Raw genomic sequence first — 26875 nt, forward strand, 5'->3', positions numbered from 1 at the left:
TGAGAGTAATAGCGATCGTCGATATCTGGATTATGTATGCGATCTAATGCGGTACTCGTCTTTATCTAGGCCAGGATAGTCTCAATCGAGCTCTGCGGACAGATTCTTGTAGCTTTCAGTTTTCTAGTAAAGTAGCACGTCTCTGGTCGAGTTGCACTTTACCCCCCACCCAATCTTGCTCACCATCCTTTTCTCTCCCATCATCATCTCCCATTCACCCATCAGCAATCCAACAACCCCTCTTTCGTCAACTCCCCACCCTAACTCTCTGCATCTCATACCTGTCCCTCACCATTTGTATGTGTGGTCATTTACAAGGCGCGCTGAGATTATCCAAAGTGAATGATTCCCGACCTGTCCGCAGTCAATGCATCCTACTACAACCCCTCCTCCATCTACGATAAACGATCTCTTGCTCATCTCTCAGTTGTCCATCTCCTCCCATCTTGTCTCATCTCATGCATCGCTATTACAACAGAAACTCGCTGCTGCTCAACGTTCACAACACTTAGCCGGTCTGAGGCTCCAGCTACGAACCACTTTGGCAGAAGGCAAACGACGACGCAAAACTACCAGCATGATGGACGAAATCGAGTTGCAGCTCTGTCTGAGCATAGATCCGACGCCAGCTCGGGATCCTACTGCAACGGTGAGTCCTTCTCGGAACAATCCAACGTGTTCGTCTAGCATCACCTAACACAACACCCAGGACGAGAACCAGAAACCGAAACAGACCACGCCACTCGTTAAACACAAGCCGCAGCTCCAGATCCTAGGCGCAAAGAGGCCAGCGGACAGTCTAGAGTATGATGGCGATGTTGACAAAGAAGCGCAGACGAGCGCTCTGCACCTAGCCCATTCCCTCAACCCGGCATACAAAGATGAAGACCGCGTTGAGAGAAAAGACAAGATAGACCATGACGCAGATCTAAATCCAGACCTTGCACGCCCAGGACCCTTCCACCTCCCACCGCGCAAGAAAGTCCGGACTTCGTTCTCATTCACTACTCCGGAGTCAACCTCACCATGCCAGGCCATGGCCGGAGACGATCCAGATCCAGACCCAAGCCCAAGCCCAAACACAATCCACAACACCACGCCAGCCAGCGAGTCCTTCAGCTCGCAGCCGTACTTCGCCCATCCTGCTTCAATGCCGCAGCCGCAAGCCTCATCTCCATTCCCGCAGTTCTCTGAAAGACCGGGACCGGAGGCGGGGGCAGGTGCATACATGCCCGCATTGCTAGATAGTTTGTTGACTGAAGTCCATCCGCATTCGGAGCTGGGATCTGGAACGCGGCAATCACATTACTTTGAGATCTACGAGGATCCAGACGACATGGATATTGATGGCGTGGGGTACTTCGATCTCGATGCCGTGGTGTGTATGTCGCCGGACGAGGATAAGGAGAATGAGAATACTCAAGAGCGGGGGAGCCAGGGGAGCCAGGGTCAGAACCAGAACCAGAACCAGAACCAGAACCAGAGCCAGAATCAGAATCAGAATCAGAATCAGAACCGGGAAAGTCATACGCGTCAGGAGCAGCAGGGTCAGAGGTAGAAGCTGCATAACCGTGGTCATCTGTTTACGGTTTCAGAGATCTTACTCAGTCCTGTTAGCTATTGTATCTTACTTCTAGTTCTTATTGTACAGTACAGATATGGAAGGAAGGAGTCAAGCCTGGTCACAGTGCGCTAAACCTGAAGACGATGTAAACCACATTTCAAGGACTTGAGGATTTATCTGGGACCAACTGTGCTAACAATTTGTATATATTATGCTCTGGTAAGAGGATTAGTTTATTATGCCTCAGTGGTATGCCATGGTTAGGTGCCTACGCGACATTGGCCTGTAGAATGTTCGATGGCACAGCTGAAATCGCGGTTGCGAAGGTTGTCATGAGTACTCTACCAGCTGGATAGAAGGTATAGAAAATGATCCCACACGTTCATAATATTCCAAACAAAAATCTAACAGATAGATACACTATTCCAGGGGCGTAAAGTACCTCTTAAACCGATCCGTCCTCGTCAAGCTCAAGTCCACAATGACCCAGTGGCAGCTCATAAGCAGACTCGGGAAGCGCACGGTCCAGAAATTCAGATAGCCTTCCGGCAGACCACCGATATGAGCCTTCAGATGCTCAGGCATATCATTGTAGTGGTTCCGCTTGTTGCGCAATGCGCGCAGAAGATCCAGCATTTTGGAGCCCGTGTACTTGCGCTGCTTGCCGAGGCTGTCTTTGAAATCCTTGGGCAGGAGCTTCAGGAAATCCATATCTGGGCCGATGACCTCGGGGGCTACGGATTCTAGGCATAGAAGGGCGTCGGACGGAGGATCTCTCGGTTCGAACTCAAAGTGGTCCGAAACGTCGCAGAGGAAGCTGAGGCGGTCGGAAGGGTTCCAGAAGAAAGGGTGGGTTAGGACAGCGCTGGCGTCGGGGCTGATGTAGATCATTAGTACAGGGATCTTTGAGAAAGAGAGGTGTTGGACATACCGTTGACGAGGGTCAAGTGCCAGCATGGATCGGATGAGATCATCGGCTTCAAAAGCATACTCTCCAAGACGCTGTAGCTCTTCAAGGTTGAAATTGCCTTTGACAATATTCGCCTCGCGCATGAATTTGCCATTCTTATCGAAGGGATGGCAGCCCCTGGTGAGAACGTAGTAGAATACACATCCGAGGGAAAAGATATCGATAGCTCGAGTGGCTCGTCGGTTGGTCTGAGGATCCACGACCGCAGGCTCAGATGACTCTGTGTGCTGAGACTCCGAGCCTTGCATTGTCGGGCTTCTGTCGTCATCCACTAACAGTTCAGGAGCCCTCCACCCAGACGTACCAGCAGCATGGGCTGTGGTTGCCCTGAAGGAGCTTTGGTTATCTTCAAGTTTCTTGCACAGGCCAAAGTCCGAGATCAGGAGGCGGATTGACCGGGAGCCGGTACGGCCTCGTGGGGCGGCGACCAAGATGTTCTGGGGCTTCAAGTCACGGTGTACAATCTTGAGAGAGTGCAAATATCGCACACCAGCCACAATTTGACGCAAGACGTCGGGCATATCCAGGCCGCCATTGACAAGCTGCGGAAACGCGTCCGGCCGTTCTACCACATCTTGTAACGAAGCCGGACACAACTCCAAGGCAATGTAAAAGAAACCCTTTGCTTGCTCACGGCAGTAGTAGCGAATAACGTTGTTGTGATCATCGCTCTCTTGTAAAAGACCGACCTCGTGGGATGCAATATCGTAGAACTCAACCAACATACGCTTGACCGCAACGTCCCGGCCATCGAATGAACCACGGTACACTACTGTTCCGTGGCTTCCATGACCAAGCACATCACTCGTAAGGACCTTCAGGCGGCCGATTTGAATAACGCCGTCCATTTCGAACACTTCGTTAGAAGCGGTACGGGCCAATGATAGCCCAGCGTCGGGTAGCCCCGGAGGTTGCAGACTACCAGGAGCGTGGTCAGATCCTTCATTCTCGCTTTCAACCTTCTTCTTTCCACGTCGATGACTCTTGCCGCCGCGGCTGCCACGTTTGCGTGCCTTCTTTTTCTTCTCCCCATCCTGCAATGAGAGTTCTTCAACGTCCTTGTCGTCAACCGGGCCGCGTGATGGCTCGCGGATGCGTACACGCGGCGTGGCATTTGGCTCAAGAGAATCGCCGGTCTTATTTGGTTTTGGCGTCATGTCACCGTCAACTGGGGGTTCGTCAACTTTGAAGTCAATTGTGACATCCTTGACGGCGCGAACGGTGCTAGACTCCCGTTTTAGAGGAGTACCAACGAGCGGTGTGGACGGAGTAGACAAAGGTGCCTGTTCGTAGGCAGAGATGATGTTCTTTATGTCGAGCTTTTGTTTGGCGAGCTCTTGGATGTTGTGCGAGTTGAAGTAAATGAATGTACCAAAAAACAACAAGACAAGCATAACGACGATATCGGCAGCGTTATCCCAGCTTTTGCGGATGATAGTGCTATGGCGAAGAGCCGGTGGTAGAGCCAGCTCCGACGGGGTGCGGATAATCTCCCTGGGCGTGTCGTTGGAGAATTCCGCGGATGATGAGCCAGATATACTGGGAATCTGGCGGCGAGGAATACGCGGGGTGTTCAGAGCGTGGACACCCGCAAGTGCATCCCGTTGTTGGCCCGGGCTCAAGCTCATAAGCGGCTGGCCAAGGCGGAAGTAGTCTTTTTCATAGTACTGGGCCATCTTTGCTCGGCCAGTAACAAGTGGGTAGGTTTCCTCGGACATGGCAAACCAACCCCCGCCTTCAGTAGAATCGATGAACACACGGTCATTAAGGTCATCGAGCGAGCCATAATCCGGATCTGGAGGTTGTTTAGGCTGTGAAAGAAGGATGAGCGGTTTTGGGGCATCGGGCTTGTCGACAGTAACCGGGCGGGCAACATCGAAAACCCGCACCACTGGCGAGGGAAACCGCTGTGTATAACGAGGGCGCTCCATGTGAGAATGGTCAAATCCCAAAACTACGCCATCGTGCATACTATAGATATGGCTCTGATCCATTGTACGGAAGTACTGGCTTTGCAGATCAATGTCCCGGTTGTTTGTGGTCCACTCTGAGTATTTCAGTGTGCAGATCGGATCGCCGGTCTCAGTATTTTGAATAGCCACGGCATATTCAACCCGACCAAGCACCAGAGTCCCAGACGGAGACTCACACTCCTCATCCTGATCCGGACTGAAATCATCGACCTTACGACACTCAGGTCCAGAGGGCATTGGGCCCCTCGAGCTAAAAGTCCGTAATATCGAACCATCCCTTACATCAATGGTATAAAGCGTCGTCTCCTTCCGGGCGGTATAGGTAACAGCCGGCTCGGTCCCGGAATATGGCGTCTCATCGACAAGCTCCTTCACAGTCAACCCCAGCTGCTGCAAGCCCGCATTCGGGTCCGGACTGAAGATATAAAGACTGCCATCCTGACTGGGTTCGACGATCCAGATAAAGTCGTCTTCAGGCTGGGCCTCGTCGAAGCTCGAGCGATTCGCTCGATGGTATAAACTCTCGACCATCGGGCTACCGGGGACCTCAAGGGCCCAGCGGTAAGCTCCGGTCTTGCGGTCTCGAGCGTGAATGGTACCATCGACGGTCGCCAGCAGAACAAAGTCCTCAACCTCCCAGTCCTGCAGGGACCGCGCATGCAGCTGCGGAGCCAGGCCAGCAGAAGCACTGCTGCTGCTGACCTGGGCGGGAGGGGCTCGAACGGCGCGGCCGGAGCCCGCCAGAGCCAGGGTTGCTAGGGCGCTCGCATCGTTGGACTTCACGTTCAACGCGGAGGGGGAAGGGTTTGCGTTTGCGGGAACGTGGGCCGCCGTCGGCCTCAGAGGCACAGAGACGGCGGAGGGAGCATCGGCATATTGTTGTTCATGCAGCTGCTGCGGAGCAACAAGAACGGGGATCAGGAGGAGTGCGACGCTGGCGGGTAGGGTCGACCGGGCACCAGGCAGCCGCCACCGCATGCTGAACGGTTAACAATGTGGGATCTAGGTCGAGCGACGGCGGTGCGGGGGATGTCGTCTCATCTGTAGAGGCGAGGAGGCAGAGGACGGTAGACTGTATTATGATGGACAGCAGAAAACGGTTGCCTGTGGACGGGGAGTCGTCGGAGGAAACAAGCGTGAGAAATGTGGTTCTCGCAGCCGTGGGCGGAGGGGAGTCGGTGCCAGTGGAACCGAGGGCGGTCGTCCAATGTGTGGGCCGGTCGAGAACAATGGGCCAGTGGAGTTGGGACTGTTTAGCCGGCAGAGGACGATGCTGGAGGTCAAACTGAGGATGGAAGGAATGCAGAAAAGAGGTGAGATGCAGCTGCAAATGCGAAAAGCGATTGTGTGCCTCCTGGGCAAGGGGTCGATCAGGCTTCGCTTTTTGAATGGTCCAGAAGCAGCGAGAAGCGTTGACCACGATCTAGGTAACCCCTTGCGGACTAGCGAGCTGTCACAAATTAAGCCCAGGCAAGCCCTCGGGATAATTCACTGCTCTGTTAACTGTACATTGTCTCATCAAGGACAGTTGTGTCCGTAATTTATTATTGATTGCTATGGAATACTATCCAAGTACATAGTTCAAGGCAAGCTTCTCATGAGAGGTATTTCTCAAAAAACCCGGCCAGCTGCTCATATCTATTCACCGTCAGCACCCACCCACCATCACACCATACAACGGAGACAGGGAGTACAAAGGAGACTTACCCGCGTACATATTCCTTCAAACTCCCCTCTTTCTGCAAATCAGCCCTTGCCCCCATCCACCCATGCCACATCTCCGCATATGTTTCAACAAAGCCCCCCAAACCCTTTTCCTTGATGACCCGATCATACGCCTCCACTTCCTCCGCGGGTTCATCCTTCGACGCAAGGATCGCATGCGGGATCGTCAACGTCTGCGCATCCGCCTTGTCCATCCGACTATGCATTGATTGTCATAATTAGCAACGCACATCCAACAATGCAAGCCAGCAACAAGTAAGTCTAAGCGAAACTCACCCAGGATGAACCTGCGCCGTCCCCGCAAACGGGGTCCCCGCCCCCGAGGATAAAGCCAGCACTTTACCGCCCCAACAAAGCCCATAAGCGCCCCATTTCTGAACAGACGGGAAAGACGCTTTATACGCCTCCACGAGACCGGGGACGCTCTTCACAGCCTCGGCAAAAGACGCCTTGGTGTTCACGAAGCCCATCAGCGCGGCCATCTTTTCGTCCGTGTCTGGCGGAACCCACTCGTGCTTTGCGCCATCGCCGTCGAAGAAGTCAGGGATTAGAACAAGGGCATTAAGGCGGGCTGCAAGGAGGTCGGCGCCTTGTGTGGTTTGGGGTGAGTTGCCGAAGATGTCGTAGATTGCTAGGATGGCGGTTGTGGCGGTGGGAGGGCCGGTCACGTCTGTACTCGTTAGCTCACTTATTCTGTTTGGAAATGTTGTGACGATGGGGAGGTGTAGATACAAGTGTTGAATCCCAGATCCCCGATAACAGACGAGACTCCCTTCGGGACGTAGCCCTCGGAGATAACAGGCGGGATGGTGCGGCAGGCTTCGCAGGTCATGTTTGCTGCTGTACGACGTTCAAGGGGAGATCGTGTGAGTATTGTAGTTCAAAACACGAAATGGCGGGTGTGACGATGGCTCTGATATAGGTTCGAGTCGTGGAAATAACGGTGTTATACGGAGTATGGGATTAATGGACATAAAGGTGGGTCCGATCTTCAACGATTGAACGATCATCGCAGAATGAGATAGAGCCACACTTAGATTTTGCCAGCTCCGGATGAGTATCCGGTTAAGCGATGCGAGTCATCTTACTGTGACTTCTAGAGCTGCGTTGCCGTTATCCGGCCATGACCAGGAGTCCTGCGTTTCGTTCATCATGGATGACCACCGACCTACGTGCGGGCTCTATACGTGAATTTACCAGGGAATATCAAGGACGTGAATTAAATCGAGCAAGCCACTACACCTCAAACTAGCCTTAACTAGACTACACCTTCTCCTCGCGGATCTCAGTCGTCGCGCCCTTGTGCTCTGTCCCATCAATCTGCTTATGCACCGCAGCAGCAACCTCATTGGCCTTCTCTGCGCCCTCAAACACTGCGCCATTGTTAGTTACTGGACAAGCAAGCTCGGTGGAAGGAAGAAACTTACTGAACGATAGCTCCTCAAGCGTGCGCCCAGAGGTCTCCGGGAAGAAGAAGTAGATGAAGACCAGCTCAAACGCCAGCCAGCAGCAGTAAACAATCAGCCACCTCCACTGGATACGTTCGAGACCGATTGGGTTGACATAGGTCGCGAAGAAAGCCGCTCCACGGCCGTAGAACTGGAACCACGAGAGGCCGCGAGACCGGTTGAAATACGGCCAGATCTCGACGAGGTACGCTAATGCAGGGTTAGCCAGAGTGGTCTTTAAGAAGGACGAAGATCATACTGTAGGTTAGAGCATTGTATCCCAAGTTGTATGCGGGCGAATACAGGAAAATGAACAGGATGGTCAGGACAGCCGCGGCTTTGGTCTCGGTGGACATGAACCTTTCCATGGAGATGGTCCAGGCAATATACACGCAGAGCAAGGAAGAAGCGGTCAAGAGGTACATATTCCTTCTTTTGAAGCGCGGCACAGTCAATGCCAGCGCTGTTCCGCAGACAAGACCCCAGCAAGCGATACCCACGTTGACCTTGGATTTGACAACGGAATCCGTGACGTCCACCATGTCGAGCAAGTCGCTCAGATAGTACCTGTGACCATTAGGATCTCTTCAAGTCTAGGCATGGAGGACTTACGAGATTAGAGTATTTCCCGACCACTGGGTGAACAACCCAAGGAAGGCAGAGATGAGAAGGCGACGACGCATACCAGCGGTGCGAAACAAATCACCCCAAGTTTGCTTGGAGCCCTCCCGCTCGAGCATGATTGTCCGCTCGATCTGTGCGATTTCTGCTTTCACAATGACAGAGTCACGGTCTCCCTCGGCATGATACTTGGTGAGGATTTCAACTGCTTCGTCCGTTCGATCTTTACTGATAAGGTACCGGGGGCTCTCGGGAAGGAACCTAATCAAAGATTCCATTAGCGCGGCTTGGAAAGGGGTTTGAAAACACATACATGACGGTGATGACCTGCACCATAGCTGGTGCGATCTGGAGCAGCGAGGGGACTCTCCAGGCCCAGTCTGACGGGATCGTAACTGTCCCCAGCCCTACAGCCGCAGCTGTGATCTGACCGATGAAGTAGGACGAGTTAAACAGCGACGTGAGGATTGGACGTTCTTTAGGATATCCCAGCTCGCCGAGCATGGAAGACCCCGCAACGATGCAGAAGGGAATGCCGAAACCGAGGAAGATACGAGCGATGCAATACATGGCGGCTTGTACAAATTAGTTTATGCCACTGCAATGCGATCCATGTCACGTACCGCCGTTGGAGAAGCCTTGGAGAATAGCCCCCAGAAGACTCACGCAGGAACCGAACATGATGGTCCACCGACGCCCAACTCTCTGGTTAACCCATGGCACAAACGGAAGCGAGAGAATAGCTCCGAGAGAGTACGCCGCTGCCAAAAACCCCTTGAGCTCGCTTGCAATTTGATATGCCGGTAGACCATCGTCGTTTAGCTCGCCAGTTGGTTCGCCGAAGTCTGCAAATGTTAGCCTTGCGGAGAAGATCGGATGATAGCGACCAACATTTATTCCAAGTATACACGATCTGCACGGTATTGATAATTTGTGAGTCAAACCCTGAGGTGATTTCAATGCCCATGCAAGCCGGGAAAAGAATCAGGTATAGATTCCTCAGGTTCGGCTTCTTGAACCACGGGGTGCGATCATTCTTGATCAGTTCCTCCAAGATTGGCTCCGAGACATCTTCTTCGCGCTGCTTCTTCAATACCACCATGATGAATAAGAGCAAGCAAGTCGATGCAGCTTGTGGTGTAAGTTGCCGGGTGGGATAAGTGGTCCGCAGGCCCTGGAGAAGAAACCCTGGAGAGACAGGCGGTTCAGTTCATTATATATCCGAGGAGCTCACGTCTAACCACGCCTTAAGCAAGCCGAAGAATGCACACTGCATTGGCGCGACAATGTTTAACCCTCCTCGAATTAGAGTCGCAAAACGGGTAAAATCCCCGTCCGGAAACCTGCCTGGTTCATGAGAGCCGGCACTCCTCCTTGATGGATACGGCAGCCTCAAGCTTCCCCGTGGGGTCGGCTACGCTTGAAGTCCATCAGGCGAGACGTACATGGGCCAACCAGAGCGGCCAAGTCAGGGTCTGAGACTGCGATGCCGCCACAGCGGAATAAAGAGGGTGGTTTCGGTTTAGACGCCGAGCGTTTTGCTCGTGTGAAGGCTGGATAAAGTCCATTTTAGCCTGGGCCGGGGAGTCTCCCCGAGGTTGTGGCCGGGGACTGAAAAGCCATAAGGTTGGTCTGCTCGCTTGCACGGACGTCGTTCGAAGCTATAGCAGCATTGAATTTGACAACATGAGTCCTATACAGAACAATAATGGAATCCTTCGAGCGATGGACCTTGAAATGCTGGGACGATCTGAGAGGAACGTTGGTTCAGCCAGCGGAGAGCTCCGAGGGAGTTCCTGTCAGTGGAAGCGGGGCACAAGCTAGCAGACACCAAACCCCTCACCAGTCACCACTTCTCCTCTTACTTTGTCAATTAAGCAGCCTCAAGACAAGACAAACGAACCATGGCGCATTCCCACGACCACTCGCACTCCCACGACAACATCGCCGATCATGGCCACTCCCACGAGATCCTCGATGGTCCGGGCTCCTACATCAACCGCGAACAGCCGCTGATCGAGGGCCGTGACTGGAGCGACCGGGCCTTTACCATTGGCATTGGCGGGTAAAGACCATTTGCCCTCGAGGATATGAGCCCAAACTAAATTGCCTGTATAGACCCGTCGGCTCAGGAAAGACGGCTCTCATGCTCGCTCTCTGCAAAGCCCTCCGAGACGAATACAACATCGCCGCCGTGACAAACGACATCTTCACCCGGTACAACCACCTACCTAACCCCCAATACCCGCGCTCTATCTAACAAAAACAGGGAGGACGCCGAATTCCTAACGCGGCACAAAGCCCTCGCGCCGAACCGCATCCGCGCCATCGAAACAGGCGGCTGCCCCCACGCCGCCGTCCGCGAAGACATCAGCGCAAACCTCCTCGCCCTCCAGAACCTGCACCGACAATTCCAGACAGACCTGCTCCTGATTGAGTCCGGCGGCGACAACCTCGCGGCCAACTACTCGCGCGAACTCGCCGATTTCATCATCTACGTTATCGATGTTGCTGGCGGCGACAAGGTGCCGCGGAAGGGAGGGCCCGGCATCACTGGCTCTGACCTGCTGGTCGTGAATAAGATTGATCTTGCTGAGGCGGTGGGCGCTGATATCTCTGTGATGGAGCGGGATGCGGCGAAGATGCGCGAGGGGGGTCCGACGGTTTTCGCGGTTGTTAAGAAGGATCAGGGGGTCGATCATATTATCAACTTGATTTTGAGTGCGTGGAAGGGGAGTGGGGCTTATGAGCTTAGCTTGCAGAGGTGGAAGGAGGGGGTGCCTAGGGGGTCTGGGAGTATTGACGAGGCTTAGAGTAGGAGATGATTGTAGCACCAAATTATGATAAGTGACGATTTAGACATTATTACCATCATTATTCGTGATACAAACCAGGAGTCGTTACGTCCGAGACCTACCCTGCCACGGCCGAAGCCAAAACCGCACTCTACTCATACCGGTAACAATACTCACCCCCTCTAGCATCCATAAGCTCCCCAATCCTCCTCGACCCCCCCAACACCCCAAACTCAATAACCGTATCAAGCGTCGCCTCCTCCGCCTCAGGCGGATTCAAAAACACCAACGTCCCGTTCAACGCCCGCAACCTCTCCCCCTGCTCCCCACGACACTGCCACAAATCCCAAACCCGATCAACCATGCCATGGTGCAAATAAAACACCGGATCCTGCGGGCTCGTAAAGAAATCCGCCATCTCCCCACCAAGACCAGTATGCCCACCGGGATGGATCCCGGCGCCGATCATCCAAGTCGGTGGCCGGCCGGCCCGATCCAACATATCCTGGAACTCCTCGATGCTCGGCACCGAGAGCAACCGGTCGATCACGGACGCGTTGTTGAACCACTGCACCACGGACGGGCGAATGTTCCGCTCCAGGCACCGCGGGTTGTATGCGAAGAATTCGGGGGGAATGGGCTCGTACGGGTTCATCAGCGCGGGAATCACTGATGTCGGGCCCATGTGGACGGTCCAGTCCTTCAGCGGGCCGTCGAGAATGCAGCCGCCGCCGCGGCCGGCGGGGAAAACCACCCCTTGGTCTATAAGGGTGACCTGGGCGGAGGCGTTGTAGGCGCCGTCGCCGGAGAGGGAAAGGCCCTTTTCTGGGGGTTGGGATGTGTCGAAGATGGGGTTTGAGTAGAGGTTGGAGTTTTGCGTCCAGTCCCAGTAGCTATGTAGGCGGGTGTTAGTGGAGGTGTAGATGGGCTTTCGAGGATGTGGGCTATGCGTACGGGATGGTGCCATTGTAGCCGCATTCGTCTTTCAGGGCGGTTTCAAAGAGGAACAGGTAGTGGCGGTGCCAGGCGAGGAAAGAAGCGGAGCGGTGGATGGTCATGCTGAGGTTGATGTGCGTTCTGTGTATGCATTAGCTTGCTTGTCTGGATGAAGGAGAGGTACGAACGTACGCAACGAAGTCATCGTAGCGGTCTCTCACCCCGGGATACTCCGTATTAGAGATATGAGACGGAAGACCGCGAAGACACCAGACTGCGTCGATGTAGCCCAGCTGTTCATCGGGAGTGAGCGCGCTCCTGCGGTGGTCAGTAACAGGCTTTGAGTGAAGAGGGACGTGGTCTGGGGGTTGGCACACCATTCTTTGCGAACAGATGCTGTTTCTGCGTTACACAGGGGGGCGGGGCCTGCAGCAGCCGCTGAGATTGTGATGACAGCCGCCAGAGCAGCGAAAGAAGAGCGAAGATACATTCTCTGGATGTCCTCCGATGATTGTCTGGTTCAGAACACAAAGAGAGAGCATGATGCCGGTTTATATACACTTTACAAACGGGTCAGTGCCTGAACACGAGCTGATCATACAACGAGCGGTGACAACCGACGCAGAAGCGCCTTCAACAAAAGCAAAAGCAGGGCTGGGTCAATGGGGACTGCCGCATTTGGCTGGCACGAGGCACCTTGCATGGTTGCCCCGAGGAACACCGAAGCGAACCTATACCATTGGCGACTAATAAGGCCCTATCTGCATCACACCGAGGAGGATCTGAATTTCTGGGGGCAGGAGACATATCTCACTTAATCGGTCTGTACAGCAAACAGACCCTATTGGCTTTGCTACTGGCACCGAGCGGGGGGCAGGGCCACGATCCGTGCACGAGATATGTTGGTCATTTCGTAGTCCAGAGGAGGAAGGTTTCATTTGCTAGATAGTGGACCGGGCCTCCCTAAGCAGTCCTTGCACTGAAGACAAAAAAAGCAAGCTGGCTTGTTTGACAAGGTCACAAGAACGACCGACGCTGAGGCTTTCGCTGACACTGACACTGACATGATTGCTGGATAACTCGGCAAGCGAAAGTCAGGCCATTCTTGAGGGTTGGGACCAGGGTCTCCTTGCGGCGGCAGAGATGCAGTAGTATGGTAACATTATAACTCGGTCGACAACAAGTCCGGCTCTTCGCAGAGCACGCTCCCGAGCATGACAGGTTTCGCGGTTGAATGCTCGCCTGGTTCAAGGAGGGCCGTTCGTCCGGTGCACATTGGGCCTCTAGGTATTGTTCGTCAGTATTGATCCGTTCCCGGGAGAGAGCGCATGGATGAGGAATCAGGCATCGCTATGGGTTTCGGCTGGGTTGTAGACTCACGTAAAGACGCGACATTTCTTGCTGATCACTAGTGTAAAAACGTTCCTGCATAGTAACAGCCTGATTAGCCTGAGTCGTTTGGACACTTGATAAGTAGGAAGGCGAAACGTGACATACTCCTCATCGATGTCAAAGCAATCGTCCATTGGAACCGAAACGCCGCGGCTCTCTGTTTGCGTCTCGAGACCAATCTGTAACCAAAACAAACAATATTAGCGCATTCAACTCAAAAGCGCCGGGAGGTGGCAGGTCATGTTGGTGTCTTACCGTAGTCGTTTTCGCGATTGTGGAGGATATAAAGAGGGCCAGGTTGACGCCGAGGAGGGAGAAACTGGCTGTGCGCATGGTGGTTACGTATCAAATCAATCTATCGGTGAGTGTGGCAGACTATTGGAGACGGAGAGACCCTGAGAAGAGGAGAGGAGGAAACAAATGGTTGGAGAAGAGATGAGATGTTGGTGGTCATCCCTTGCATTCCATACATTACGAAGATCTTCAACGTAATGTTCGCATCCCAGGCCCGGAGATTGGTCGCAAGGGAGACAGCCCTGCGTACGGCGGCAGATGGTGCTGTTAGATTAAGCTTTTTACTGCAGTCTGTTGCCATACTTTGTAGTCTGCCCCATTCGTTCAAGAAGCAACCCAGATCAGCCCCCTGCTACGTCTTGGACATGTCGCGGGTTTCCCGTGCCCGTGGGCCAACTAAGTTGCCATCAATGACATCTGAGTACGAGGACACGAGCTAACAGGCCTACATTGACTTTAGCCAGTCCTGGCTCGGTAAATGATGAATGCCGCATTTGCTGATCACGGAGATGAACCTGGCTTGTGTGTCATCAAGCATTCGTCCAGCCCGATTGTGACCATACTCAAGTTGAGCCGACAAGGCGGAATAGGAGCAGGTCTCAAAAGAGCAGGTCTCAGAAAAAGCACTCCGTTCAGCAGGTGCAGAGAAGCATATTAATGCCATATTGTCGTAGATAACTTTTCTGGAGAACGCAGCAGTCCTCGTGGAAAAGGCCGCAAGGTTGAATACTTGAGGAGAGAAGGATCAAGCGATCTATTTAGTAATCCCACTGGCAGCAAACGTGTCAAAGAGCCACTCAAACTATGTTTACTGCCAGTGCACAGTAAAGACATGCTCACAAAACAACCGGGGCATTGGCAAAGACGGCTTGTCTTGACGCCCATGATTTGCGAAGATGGTGAGTTCAAGCAGGATCGGGCGCTTCCTCTATGGACTGTCTCAATGAATACGGCGCGTTTTCTTTTCTCAGGCTGTCAATTTCTTGCGTTCAGGTCAATATGAATGTCTGTCTAATTGGAAGGTTGCTCTTCGGGGGAGGACAGGGCAAACCCTTTGGCTGTCAAGTTGAAAGATGCTCCCAACGAAGAGCGCTCGAGCCAATGCGATTCCAAGGGTTCAACGTGCGGAGTACACGGGAGATCCAAAGGCTACAGGAAAGGCTGAAGTTGCTGAACAGTCCGTTCAGCTACGCCACAATGCGGCTGTGCGTGGCACGAGCTTGAAGCATTAGACAGGGAAATCCCAGCCGACAGATGTTTGCGCCCGTCCTGGCCAAATGCGTTGTCCGGGTGTTCCAGCTCCTTTGAGTTATTTTGTCCTCATATTTCAGCCGTGTAACATTGAGGTTCATTGTAAGATAATAGCATTTCATAGCGTTGCTGCGTTGAAGCTTGAGCTGAAGGTCTTGCGGGATGGACGACCCAAAGGTCTCCGCAGATAGTGTGTCCCGGAAATCATGGTTGGGATGATGGCGATCAGCACGATAAAGTCTGGAAATCATCGTCCAGCATTATTTCAGTTCCGGTCGCCAGGACTTCAAGATCAAAGCGATGGAATTCGAACGGGCAGGTCCTGGCATTGTACCTTAAGCTTGATTTCAACCCTGTTGATAGTGGGAGGTCTTATAGTGTCGGACTGTCGATCGATGACGATTCAAGCTGCATCATCGATTCGCTCATCGCTGCGCACTGAGCAGCCACAGGCATCCTGACAGATTGACACTGCCAGTGACAGGGCGTGGATCTGTTTCAATTCGCAGAGATCTTGACGAGTCGACAGGAGGCCTGCTCGGAGTTAGAAATTGGGCGTATCGCCGGACGGGGCCCTGGACGAGTCATGTGATGCTTGTGGCACATGTTCCCCTGAAACGTCTTCCGGTCCACTCGCTTGAAATACAACAATGAACTGGCTGCAACATCACTCTGCGAGTCTGCGCTCTGGCCTTCGGTAGGGTGGTGTGGTCAAGGACAAAAGGCAATCGACGCGAACAGCTGAGGATGAGCAATGATATCAGCAGTTGAAATTCGCCACATGGACGACGATGATGAATGCCAAATCGCAGCTTGACTCCCGCACTAGCTTGGCGCTAAACCGATCTATTGACAACTCTGATTGGGACCTCAAATTCTCGTTTTTGCGCAGAGTTTTATGAGAAGGAGTTCGCGACAGAAACTGAGGAGAGATAGTGATAACTACAAGGGAGAGCTGTACTTGGAGATGGCATTCATCAGGCCAGGAACAGCCAGGGACAGCAGGAACGGTGTAGAGAAGTAGTACAGTCGCAGTGGTGTAGTCATGATGAAATGCATCGACGATCTGGATCGACCCAGCCAGCCCAGCAAATTCCAACCACCTCCTGCTGGTCTAACCAGCTCACACTCTCTTTCCTCTCGACCGCGTTTCATCTCCTTGGCTGGACCAGGCTGAGGCAGCTTTCCGCTCGTTCTACATAATTGCCCATCCTTCCCCGTCGCAGCTTAAGGTTTTTTGCTTTTTCCGTTGATTTGTTTTTTTCGACGTCGTTTCGAGGTGGACTCCCAGCAGTGCCAGCACGTTGCCAGCTGCCCCTCTCCAGCTCTCGCTTCTTTTTCTTTTCAACTCTAGTCTTTCTCTTTCTTCTCCTTATCATCGTCATCCTTTCCGTCTTCTGCTTTGGCACTTTTATTGCCTGGCCAACTCTCTGTTCTGCGGCTTGGGTCTCCTGAGCGCGCAATTGTCCCCTGATTGAGCCATTGACGACTGTCACTAGCTGTCAACCGTCATCATGGCTGTAAGTCTTGCCAAACTGTTCGGTCGCGCAAGCATCTCTGACCTTTCTGATCATTATAGGACGACAACCCTCAAAATGCCTCCAATTCTGCCTCCAGTCTCGTCACCGTGCTGATCCCCTCCCTGATCGTCGCAGTCGCCATGGTCTTGGTCTTCGTGATCTTGCGACGGAGCGAGCGCCGGATGTATATGCCTCGAACCTACCTTGGTTTCCTCCGCGATCGGCAGAAGACGCCTCCTTCATCGACTGGGCTGGTGGGTTGGATTAAGGATATGTACAAGCTGCCCGACGAATACGTTCTCCAACACCATTCCATGGACGCCTACCTCCTCCTTCGTTTCCTCAAGATCATCACGATGATTTGCTTCGTCGGCGCGTGTATAACCTTCCCGATCCTATTCCCAATCAATGCAACCGGTGGTGCGGGGAAGGAACAGCTGGATATTCTGAGCATGTCCAATGTTGACTCCTCAGATTACGCACGTTACTTTGCGCATGCGCTCGTGGCCTGGGTTTTCGTTGGATTTGTTTTCTTCACCGTCACCCGCGAGAGTCTTTTCTACATAAACCTCCGCCAGGCATATTCGCTTTCTCGCTCCTACGCAAGTCGCTTGTCTTCTCGGACTGTCCTTTTCACGGCTGTTCCAGAGGAGTATCAGAGCGTTGAGAAGATCCGATTCATGTTTGGCGCAGACAAAATCAAGAATGTGTGGCTCACGACGAACACAGCCGATCTGGCAGACAAGGTTGACAACCGCCAATCTGCAGCCATCAAACTCGAGGCTGCTGAAACGAAGCTGATTCGAATGGCCAATGCTGCTCGACTCAAACAACTGAAGAAAAATGGAGGCGCTGAAGAACAGTCTACCACTTTGGAAACCACTGAGGACGATGGCGAATCCGGCTCTGTCGCGGCTCGCTGGGTGAAACCCAAGGACCGACCTACTCATCGACTCAAGTTCCTTATCGGCAAGAAGGTCGATACGATTAACTGGGCCAGATCAGAAATCGAACGTCTCACGCCTGAGATTGAGGAGCTCCAAGCTCAACACAGAGCAGGCGAGGCCAAACTAGTTTCGTCCGTTTTTGTTGAATTCTACTCGCAGGCCGATGCGCAAGCGGCTTTCCAGTCCGTGGCTCACAATCTTCCCCTGCACATGGCTCCGCGATACATTGGTATCGAGCCTACTCAAGTCATTTGGTCCAACTTACGAATCAAGTGGTGGGAGCGCATCATCCGATACGGAGCATCGATTGCATTTGTCTCAGCCATGGTTGTCTTTTGGGCTATTCCCACGGCTTTTGTTGGTTCTCTCTCCAACATTAACAACCTGACAAACCTGGTCCCTTTCCTCAGTTTCATCGAAGACGTGCCATCCTGGATTTTGGGTGCCATTACCGGTCTACTTCCTACCATCTTGATGGCCGTACTTATGGCCTTGGTCCCCATTGTTTTGCGATGTAAGCAACCTCTTTAATCCAGACAGACCATGAACTGATAATTTTCTATAGTAATGGCGAAGATTGGTGGTGCACCTACCCTGGCTGAGGTTGAATTGACGACACAAAACTTCTACTTCCTTTTCCAGGTGGTTCAAGTCTTCTTGGTCGTCACTCTTGCTTCCTCGGCCTCCAGTGTTGTTACCAAGATTATCGACGACCCTACGTCTGCAGTCGACTTGCTCGCCAACAATCTTCCCCAGTCATCCAACTTTTACATTTCGTACATTGTTCTGCAGGGATTGTCGTTCAGCTCGGGTGCCCTTTTGCAGATTGGGGGGTTGATTGTTGGAAAGATCCTTGGGCGTCTCTTGGATAAGACTCCCCGGAAGATGTACAGCCGGTGGTCAAATCTTGCAGGGCTAGGTTGGGGTACTGTGTATCCTGTTGTCACCCTCTTGAGTGTCATTGGTGCGTATACCTTCCTCATACAATTAGCCAGCACGAACTGACCAGCTTAGCAATTACTTACTCGTGCATCGCACCCCTGGTTCTTGGCTTCGCAACCATTGGCCTGTACCTCTTCTATTTTGCCTACCGGTACAACTTGCTCTATGTGTCCAACGCCAACATCGACACCCAAGGCAGGGCTTTCGCGCGGGCCTTGAAGCACATCTTGGTTGGATGCTACCTACTGGTGGTCTGCCTGATCGGTCTTTTTGCTATCGGGGCTGGTGGAAACGCAGTTGCCGTTGGTCCCTTAGTCCTCGCCATCATCCTCCTCATCACGATGATCATTTACCACGTCTCTCTCAACTCTGCCCTTGAACCTCTGATCAACTACCTCCCCAAGAACCTTGAGGCGGAAGAGGAAGCGCTTCTCTCGCGGGAGGCTACTGCGGCCAACGGCGAGCACGACGGAACTGCCACCGCTTCCGCGGCCGACGGCCACGCCGCCGACAACGTCGACTCCGCCGAAAAGGGTCTCACTCTGGCAACCCCGGGTGACCCTAAGGCCAACTTCCTTGCCAAGTATCTCCGACCCGACAAGTACGCCGGGTACCGTCAGCTGCGCACGCTCGTGCCCAACGGCGCGGAAATTGTTACCTACCCCCCTGAGGTCGAGCGGAACGCTTACTACCACCCTGCCATCGGTGCCCAGGCGCCGCTCCTCTGGATTCCCCGTGACGAGATGGGCATTAGTGCTCAAGAAATTGCTCATACCAGTCGCGTCATTGCCATCACCGACGAGGACGCCTGGTTGGATGAGAAGAACCACATCGTTTGGAATGTTGAAAAGGGTGTCCCTCCCATCTTTGAAGAGAAGATTTACTACTAAACGGCCTTTGTACATTTGGAAACGCTCTCACGTGGATGTTCCTTGTCTTTTCGCTTTTTACTTTTTCGATATGCTTGATACCCAGTGTCCATGGACCACGGTTGATGTACGCACTACAGTCTTCTTCCTAAGGTGCTGAGGAGATTATGTTATATTTATGCTTGGCGGTAGTCTAATAATATAATAGGGACTTGATTTGTTTGTCTTGGTTTATGTCTATGCCCGATGGTCGTAGCGCTATATCTGCCCTCGGACTTCCGGGCTCTGTCTCAGCTCGCCCAGTATATGAACCTGCCAGCCCAACAAACTGCCCAACTCGAATCCATTCCAAAATGCTTGGACTACTCATCCACACTTCCATCCTCTTCCTCCTCACCCTCTCAGCCATGACCACAAATACAAGCTCAACCAATCTCCCCCCCTGGCTAACCCTCCCCGCAACCCCATCCCTCCCCACCCCAAACTCCTCCGCACACGCCCCCATCAACAACATCTCCCTCTGGCACGCCCTCTACGGACCCCCTCTCACCGAAAACACAATCCCAATAATCCTCCTCCACGGCGGCAAAATCTCATCAAGATGGTACGGCCACCTCATCCCATCTCTCTCAACGACCTTCCCCGTAATCGCAATCGATACGCGCGCCCACGGCCGCTCCTCCGATGATCCCTCCGTGGACTTATCCTACGCCCTCTTTGCGCAGGACACAATCGCCCTGATGGATTACCTGGGTATCCGACAAGCAAGGTTCGTCGGGTGGAGCGATGGCGCGAATACCGCGTTGCAGATTACAATGGACCATCCTGAGCGCGTCGACAGGGTGTTTGTCTACGGCGCGAATTATAGCCCGGATAACGTCAATTTACCAGGGTTGCAGGGGATCAGTTTTGGTGCGGACCTTGTGGATCGCGAACGGAGCCAGTATGAGGAGTTGAAGAGGGATGTTGGGTTGCAGGCAGGGGGCCAGGCGGACTGGGAGGGGTTTGTGGCGCGGGTGGAGGCCATGCAGGCTGGTGAGCCGAGGTGGACGGGGGAGGATTTTGGACGCATCCCCGTTCTGTATGAGGTTGGGGATGGGGATGCGCCGGTGGTGCTTGTTGCGGCGGGGGATCATGAGGAGGCGATTTTGCCGCATGTGCCTGGCAGGATTCATGGGATGGTATGTACCCAATGCTCTTGTCCTTCTTTTGAGATGAGGGTGATGTTGATGTTGATGGGTGTGTGTGCAGATTGCGAATTCGCAGTTGGCGATTTTGCCGGGCATGAGTCACTTTGGGTATGTATCGGCCGGAGGTCTTTACGTAGTGTAATGCGGGACTGATTTATATAGGCCCTTGCAGGATCCGGAGATGTTCGCAGCTGTTGTGACGGCGTTTATGAGTAGACCTCGGTAAGGCCGTGAGGCCAGGATAGGGACTGAGCAGGCATATGCGACTAAGGGAGGGAAAGAGAATTAGGTAGGTAGAAAGATATATTTGTTGATTTAGCATATCAAGAACAAGACACCGGACCCAGAAGCGACTCTATGCCAGAAACACATTATTTACTATAATCAGAAGTAGGTATCATCACTCATAATCACTAAAGACCCTCTACCAACTCCATGGTGCAAAACTCATGCCGCCTACTCCTCATCAATCGCGCAGTTAGGGTGCAGAACGTAAATTGTCTTGTCAGACGGGGCGTCAGCGGCCTCATCGACAAGCCCCTCGCCATGAATCGGCATGAGGATGTTATCCTTAACCATGCGTTTCAGCACCTTGAGCGCAAGACCACGTTCCCGCTGGAGATCCTCCTCATCATTGAGCTCCGCCTCAATCTGCTCGAGGTACCAGACTATCAGATCCTCCTGCTCGACACCCTCGCCAGCCTGCGCCTCATCTTCGCGGATACGGCGGACGATCAAGTTCAGGATCTTCATGTACTTGTCGTACGTGATCTTTGTCTTGGCGCGTGGCTCAGCGGGTTCAGCGGCGGCTGCGGACTCGGGTTCTTCGCGCATGGGGCTGTCGCCGTCACGGTCGCGGTCGGGCATGTCGTCGTCTTCGTTGGCGTCTTCGTCGTCGTCGACTTCGACGTCGTCCTTTTCAACGGTGACGATACTCTGGCGGAGGAGGTCGTAGGCTTCGCGGACGAACTTGGGCACAATTTCCTCGACGCAGTTGACCTTTGCAATGGCCTCGGAGAGACGGATTAATGACTCCAGCTGGCGGACGGTGATGCGGTAGGATGATCGTCCCATGCCACCCTGTGCATCGTTCGCACGGAGCTCCTTGTACTTCTCCACAAGGAGAGTCTTGGCTTCGTCGCGGAAGACAGGACGGAATGTTCGTGCGAACCGGATATACCGCTGCAGCTGCTCGGTGCTGAATTCCGGCTCGACGGCCTCGTCGCGGTTCATGTGGACGTTGACGATGTGATCGGCGAGGTTGCGGTCGACTTCCTCGTTTGGCTCGTCGCGGATGACGAAGAACAGATCGAATCGGGACATGATGGGCGCGCTGAAGTTCAGGTTGCCGCGGAGGGTGGTCTTGGGGTCGTAGCGGCCGCCGATGGGGTTTGCGGCGGCGAGGATGGAGGCGCGGGCGTTGAGGGTGGTGTGGATGCCTGCCTTGGCGATGGAGATTGTTTGCTGTTCCATGGCTTCGTGGATGGCGACTTGGTCGCTGATGTCCATTTTGTCGAACTCGTCGATGGCGCAGATGCCGCCGCCATTGGCGAGCATGAGGGCTCCAGCTTCGATGGTGAATTCGCCTGTTTCGGCGTCCTTCACCACGGATGCAGTGAGACCGGCAGCGGATGAGGCTTTACCGCTGGTGTAGACGGCGCGGGGGTGGAGGGAGCAGATGTATCTGACTGGTTAGCTGGGGTCATGCTTCGCTGAGTTTAGGTGGCTTACTTGAGGAATTGACTCTTGCTTGTTGACGGGTCGCCAACAATACAGATGTTGATATCACCACGGAGCTGCAGGCTTTCCTTGTCTGTCTGCTTAGCCACTCCTCCGACAAGCTGCAGAAGCAGTCCCTTCTTGATCTGTCGGTGGCCGTATATCATCGGGGCAATGGAATCCACCAAGCGGGAGTAGATGTACTCGGAATGAACCATGCTCTTCAGGTCCTGGACTTCTGACGGGCTCAAGCTCTGAAGGAACGCCTCTTGCGCCTTATCATCATCGGGCTCGGGGTCGGGGTTCTGGTTCAGCGAGCCGAGGATTCGGTTTGACTGGCCGCTCAGTTGCTGGTTCGATTGTTGACCAGGGGTCGTTGTGTCAGGAGTAACCATGCAGGACAAGAAAGCTAGTCGATAGGTAAGATCTCGTACACCAAGTGCCTTGAGACCCGTGACTCCACTACCTCCAGCATCGTTGCTGCGGAATGCACTGTTGTCGCGCACGGCCTCAGGGCGAACACCCGGCAAGCCAAGCTGGCTGACATCGGGAATGACAATAAGTGTACCAGTGAAGATACACCGCTCACCAGCCTTGACACGGTCAACCATCTCACCGCGCAGGATAATATCCATCGTCCGGGGCATGCTGCCGGTCGGGATTTCGTGTGAGGACTCCTGCAGCTTGACCTTCTGCCAGTCAACGAAAGTGCTTTTTCCAATGTCGAGGCGCCACCCAAATCGGTTTCCACATGTATCATTCGGGCATCGCGTGGGCTCGGTGTAACGAAAAGTTTGCTCTACGTTGGAAATGACCGTTCTGCAGGCCTCGCAAATGAACGTTCCGAGTGAAAGCTCGGGTCGGATCTCAGATGTGCGCGTGACGGTACCAGAAACGGAGAGCAGTTTTCCGATTTGCTGGGTTCGAAGCTGTCGCAGTCTTGAAACCAGAGGCAGGTTGTAGAACGCCAGGGCAAACAGCTTGTCCGTCTGCTGGTGTCGGGTCTTCTCACGGATCGTTCTTGCCAACTTGGGGTCGTCGGAAACGCTAGAGTCGCCAGCCATCATGGAGGTGCCAGCCTGGGATGAGACGCTGCTGGTGGCTTGTCGGTGCGAGACAAAATATTCTGGCTCGTACTTCGCGATCAGGTTGTGGAGGGCCTTGACGAGGAATGGCTGGAAACGGTAGTACTGGTTTGCGATTGCATCCGCAAGAATGGGGTTGTCCAACGACGTGAGGTGTGTAAAGTCCACATATAATGTCGACAATTCCCATTTTGCCATTCCGTGGATCTGTGCAATGTAGTATTTGTCGCTCATCGGCGCGGAAGAGGGCGGGGGGTGTGATGTGGGCGCAGCTTCTTCCTGGTAGCTTTCCAGTAATTCTTCGAATGCCTGCTGTACCTTTTCTCCGGCCAGATCAACCACTGGCGGGGCCCCAGCAACGTAAGGATTTCGCAGGCGGGTGGACGTCGACCTATTCGTCTCGGGAACCTGATCGTCCGGGAAGGCATTGGCGTCACTCATTGGAGCATTGCTCTCGGACATCGGCTGAGGCCGTGAGCTGGGCAGGGCGTCTGAATGGAGTCGGTCGTCTCGAGAGCCGGCGACTGAGCCCAGCTCGGACTGGAGGACGGCGTCGAAAAGGGAGGACATGTTGGGTAGGCCAGTGAGGCCAATCGTCAGATATCGCAATCGGTCAGGCCTGCTGGATGAAGTTTCGTTGGTTGTAGTAATCTAGTACTGGTAGAGCAATGGTGGTGATTCTGGTGAATCGGCAAGGTTGGCCAGTCCCGCTCGTCAATATTTCTTCGCACGCGTGCCTGACACGAGACGCGTCGGGCTGGAAATACTTTGCTCCGACGCGTTAAGTGGTTTCTGAGTCAGCAGTTCGCACTTCCTTCGCGCGGGTCAGTGCACGGATCCTTTTCCTAGGCCCCGCTAGACTGCAACTGGCAGCTCCGACAAGGCCTGAGCGGATGGAGACCCAGCCAAGGGCCAATAAACCATGCGGGAATTGTTTGCGATTCAAGGCTCTGAGCTGTCGAATTCGACCCCCACTCGTCAAGCCATCGTCCCTGAGCGGAGTGGATGGAAGGGGCGCCCTGCTGGAATGCAGCGACAGATAAGCGAACTGTTTGCCTGCGCCTGTCCGACTCTCGACTCACTCTGGGGTTCCTCCGTCAATGCCGTTCTCCTCCTTTTCTACCCCGTAACCCCTCCAGCTATGCGGTCCTGACAGCCTGTCCCCTTCAGCTTCACTCGCTTCCCCGCATTATGGCCGCCGACAGGTGTCTTTCGGCCGATCCCATTCAAACTGAGACCGTCGTTGCACCACGTGCCGCCTTCTCTGAATCTCATCTACGGCGTTGGTCACCGAGCATTTTATACTCTTGTTCTCCGCGATTCGTGATTCCTAACATGTCTACTCGTCAGGGAGCGCTAGTGAAGACCTCCAGAACCTCAGGCTCAAGCGGCAGAAGCGAATCTCGACCGACGAGACGCCCAAAAGCCAGTCCAAAAGCCAGACTTTTTACTTTGTTGATTCCAACTCGTCATCCCGGGAAAAGCGCGCTCATGTGATGCGACATCACGTCCAGGAAAAGCGCAGGCAGCAACGGCATTCACATTCCCGCAGTGGCAGTGAGGTGAGGGCGAATGGGGTATACCCATATCTCCCTTGGGAGCAGAGGGCGGAGTTACCAGAAAGCGCAGATGGCCGGTCTCTTGATGATTCTCCCCGCCGCGTTCACGCGCCCCTTCTGAACCCAGTAGGTCAATTATTGATGTACAAACCAATCATGCGCGCTAACTCGACCTAGCCAGACAGCAGAGAAAACACGCTCTCCAGGCTGAAGCCCGTCGCATTGGCAAGCCCTCCTCTGCCATCACTCACCACCATGCTCAGTGCCTCCAGAAAAGATCCTTTCGAGGTCCTTCCCATAACACCCTTGGATATGGAACTGGCAGATTACTGGGCCAATAAGTTGACCTACTGGTCCGGCCAGAATACACACATCAAGGATTGCGTATTCAAAACCGCCATGGCCCACCCGCTATCATTCCGAGCGGTCATACTCTCATATTGCGCCCGATGGAAGGCGCAATTATACAACCATCCAAACACCCGAGAAATAGAGTTTCATCTGGGAAATGCTAGGAAAGGGGTGGAGGACGCAATCAACGGCCACGTCAAAATTGACGGCGAAAGTTTAGCGATGGCGTTCGCAGGCCTTGCGCTCCAAGAAGACCGGTTCGGATCCAAAGAAAAGGCCGCTGAATACGAAGATCGGGCAGTTCAGATCCTCCGCACTGGTCGTCGCTCCAGCGGCCTTGCTGAGGTCTTCCTCCATTACGTCCGATATGTGATGGTCCCTTCTCCTCTGGCGTTGGGCCAGTCAGAACACGGCCAGGGATGGCTAGTCACCTTCCTTCGCGCAGCCGAGCGCCTAATGTTGTCGCATAACAACGACAAATATCTCACAACTACTCCTCAACGCCGCGCCGCTTTCCAGATGGAAAGCCCCCTTTTCTCTCTCCTTTCTAGCGGGCCCCGCCCCTCCCGCGTTCCCCACGACTCTCGCATATACGTTGTCCGCAACGTTCCCACTCAGGAAATTACTCGCACTGCCGCACTCATCTACATCACCGCCGCGCTTTGGGACTTTCAGGATTCACACGGAAAGACGCAGCGCTTTCTCATCTACTTAAATAACCTCGTCAGGAAGCACGAGTTGGACAGGTTTCCAGCGTGCGAGAGCTTTATATGGCATCTTCTAGAAGAGAATTGCGACATAGATCTAAAAGATTCAGAACGAGGATGGTCAACGGGGGAGCTTTTGAAGATCCATAAACGGTTACCCCCGGATCTGCGGTTCCAGTACAACGAGACATTGTTTAGTTTTCTCATGCTGGTCCAACCAATCCGCGGTGTCGAGACCTTTGAAAAGGAATTGGCCACCGCGACAGGTGTGAACGAAGCCGACTTTTGACTGACTAGACTTGTATGCTAGTGAATGGAGGATTGATACCCACGGCCGTCCCTAATCTTAGTTCTAATGACATACATTGTGTTGGATTCAACAATTATAACCAACAGCACCTATGACCATCCGTCAATCAAGGCCCTTCCTCATCATTGGAGAAGCTCTCGCGCGTAGTACTGGCCGCATAATCCTCCAGATCACACCTCTCCTTCTCAAATCAGGCAGCAAGAGAACCGGACCACGTCAACATCCCCAAAATATCCCGGTGCAATGGCATAGGAGTCGGACAGAAGTTAGAACCCGTCAGTTCCACTCTGCCATCTGCTCCTCTAATATATCCGCTACAACCCCACAGCCCTAGCATGCGGTTCTCCCAGCGCAATCTCCTGCATGGACCTCGTCTTCTTCCGGATACTCGACATCCTCGGTCCGTCGCCGTTCATCCCTGAATAGCGGTGCCGAGTTCTCAATCGATGTACTGGAGGTGATTGATGTTGTTTCTTTCGCTCTTTAGCTGGGAGTCGTTGATACGGTTCCCACCACCATCAGGGTTTCTTCGCAGATTGCACCATACCATATCTACTACGGCCCTGGCTGATTTGAAACCCCCTTCGCCACAACAAGGTATAATCCGTGCTCTACAGGAGATACGTACCGGGCAGTTATAGCTCTCATCAGGCATATCTTGTTGTGATTGGTATCGATGTTTTGTGGAGGGATGACGATCTGCATTG

The 26875-nt window shown here is 53.6% G+C and overlaps 11 protein-coding genes across 11 annotated transcripts; 5 read left to right on the top strand and 6 right to left on the bottom strand.

Annotated features, from left to right (window-relative positions):
* Nucleotides 1-367: 367 nt before the first annotated feature.
* Nucleotides 368-1558, top strand: DSM5745_08375 (uncharacterized protein; the record flags this gene model as incomplete). The annotated part of the gene is made up of 2 exons (XM_026750391.1): nt 368-649; nt 710-1558. 2 exons carry the CDS (start codon nt 368-370, stop codon nt 1556-1558), a joined length of 1131 nt encoding a protein of 376 aa, XP_026601395.1.
* A 426-nt stretch (nt 1559-1984) lies between these two features.
* ireA (bifunctional endoribonuclease/protein kinase IRE1) lies at nt 1985-5485 on the bottom strand (the record flags this gene model as incomplete). The annotated part of the gene is made up of 2 exons (XM_026750392.1): nt 1985-2441; nt 2496-5485. The coding sequence occupies 2 exons, from the start codon at nt 5483-5485 to the stop codon at nt 1985-1987; spliced, it is 3447 nt and encodes a 1148-aa protein (XP_026601396.1).
* Nucleotides 5486-6102: 617 nt separating this feature from the next.
* Nucleotides 6103-7064, bottom strand: DSM5745_08377 (dienelactone hydrolase family protein; the record flags this gene model as incomplete). Its single annotated transcript, XM_026750393.1, has 4 exons — nt 6103-6145; nt 6215-6430; nt 6509-6902; nt 6965-7064. 4 exons carry the CDS (start codon nt 7062-7064, stop codon nt 6103-6105), a joined length of 753 nt encoding a protein of 250 aa, XP_026601397.1.
* Nucleotides 7065-7495: 431 nt separating this feature from the next.
* Nucleotides 7496-9403, bottom strand: DSM5745_08378 (putative MFS sugar transporter; the record flags this gene model as incomplete). The annotated part of the gene is made up of 7 exons (XM_026750394.1): nt 7496-7605; nt 7660-7890; nt 7940-8247; nt 8293-8562; nt 8615-8876; nt 8925-9146; nt 9193-9403. 7 exons carry the CDS (start codon nt 9401-9403, stop codon nt 7496-7498), a joined length of 1614 nt encoding a protein of 537 aa, XP_026601398.1.
* An 802-nt stretch (nt 9404-10205) lies between these two features.
* On the top strand, nt 10206-11114 carry DSM5745_08379 (urease accessory protein UreG; the record flags this gene model as incomplete). Its single annotated transcript, XM_026750395.1, has 3 exons — nt 10206-10366; nt 10420-10518; nt 10571-11114. 3 exons carry the CDS (start codon nt 10206-10208, stop codon nt 11112-11114), a joined length of 804 nt encoding a protein of 267 aa, XP_026601399.1.
* A 133-nt stretch (nt 11115-11247) lies between these two features.
* Nucleotides 11248-12522, bottom strand: DSM5745_08380 (tyrosinase family protein; the record flags this gene model as incomplete). The annotated part of the gene is made up of 4 exons (XM_026750396.1): nt 11248-11989; nt 12051-12173; nt 12225-12350; nt 12410-12522. 4 exons carry the CDS (start codon nt 12520-12522, stop codon nt 11248-11250), a joined length of 1104 nt encoding a protein of 367 aa, XP_026601400.1.
* A 672-nt stretch (nt 12523-13194) lies between these two features.
* On the bottom strand, nt 13195-13757 carry DSM5745_08381 (uncharacterized protein; the record flags this gene model as incomplete). Its single annotated transcript, XM_026750397.1, has 4 exons — nt 13195-13315; nt 13413-13457; nt 13530-13603; nt 13680-13757. The coding sequence occupies 4 exons, from the start codon at nt 13755-13757 to the stop codon at nt 13195-13197; spliced, it is 318 nt and encodes a 105-aa protein (XP_026601401.1).
* A 2726-nt stretch (nt 13758-16483) lies between these two features.
* DSM5745_08382 (putative DUF221 domain protein) lies at nt 16484-19268 on the top strand (the record flags this gene model as incomplete). Its single annotated transcript, XM_026750398.1, has 4 exons — nt 16484-16489; nt 16549-17950; nt 18002-18400; nt 18451-19268. The coding sequence occupies 4 exons, from the start codon at nt 16484-16486 to the stop codon at nt 19266-19268; spliced, it is 2625 nt and encodes an 874-aa protein (XP_026601402.1).
* A 332-nt stretch (nt 19269-19600) lies between these two features.
* On the top strand, nt 19601-20663 carry DSM5745_08383 (alpha/beta fold hydrolase; the record flags this gene model as incomplete). The annotated part of the gene is made up of 3 exons (XM_026750399.1): nt 19601-20428; nt 20499-20545; nt 20600-20663. 3 exons carry the CDS (start codon nt 19601-19603, stop codon nt 20661-20663), a joined length of 939 nt encoding a protein of 312 aa, XP_026601403.1.
* Nucleotides 20664-20893: 230 nt separating this feature from the next.
* On the bottom strand, nt 20894-23811 carry DSM5745_08384 (MCM DNA helicase complex subunit MCM6; the record flags this gene model as incomplete). Its single annotated transcript, XM_026750400.1, has 2 exons — nt 20894-22121; nt 22169-23811. 2 exons carry the CDS (start codon nt 23809-23811, stop codon nt 20894-20896), a joined length of 2871 nt encoding a protein of 956 aa, XP_026601404.1.
* A 621-nt stretch (nt 23812-24432) lies between these two features.
* On the top strand, nt 24433-26147 carry DSM5745_08385 (uncharacterized protein; the record flags this gene model as incomplete). Its single annotated transcript, XM_026750401.1, has 3 exons — nt 24433-24523; nt 24592-24926; nt 24978-26147. The coding sequence occupies 3 exons, from the start codon at nt 24433-24435 to the stop codon at nt 26145-26147; spliced, it is 1596 nt and encodes a 531-aa protein (XP_026601405.1).
* Nucleotides 26148-26875: the final 728 nt, after the last annotated feature.

Source organism: Aspergillus mulundensis (assembly GCF_003369625.1).
Source record: "Aspergillus mulundensis strain DSM 5745 chromosome Unknown scaffold_9, whole genome shotgun sequence".
NCBI classification, from domain to species: domain Eukaryota; kingdom Fungi; phylum Ascomycota; class Eurotiomycetes; order Eurotiales; family Aspergillaceae; genus Aspergillus; species Aspergillus mulundensis.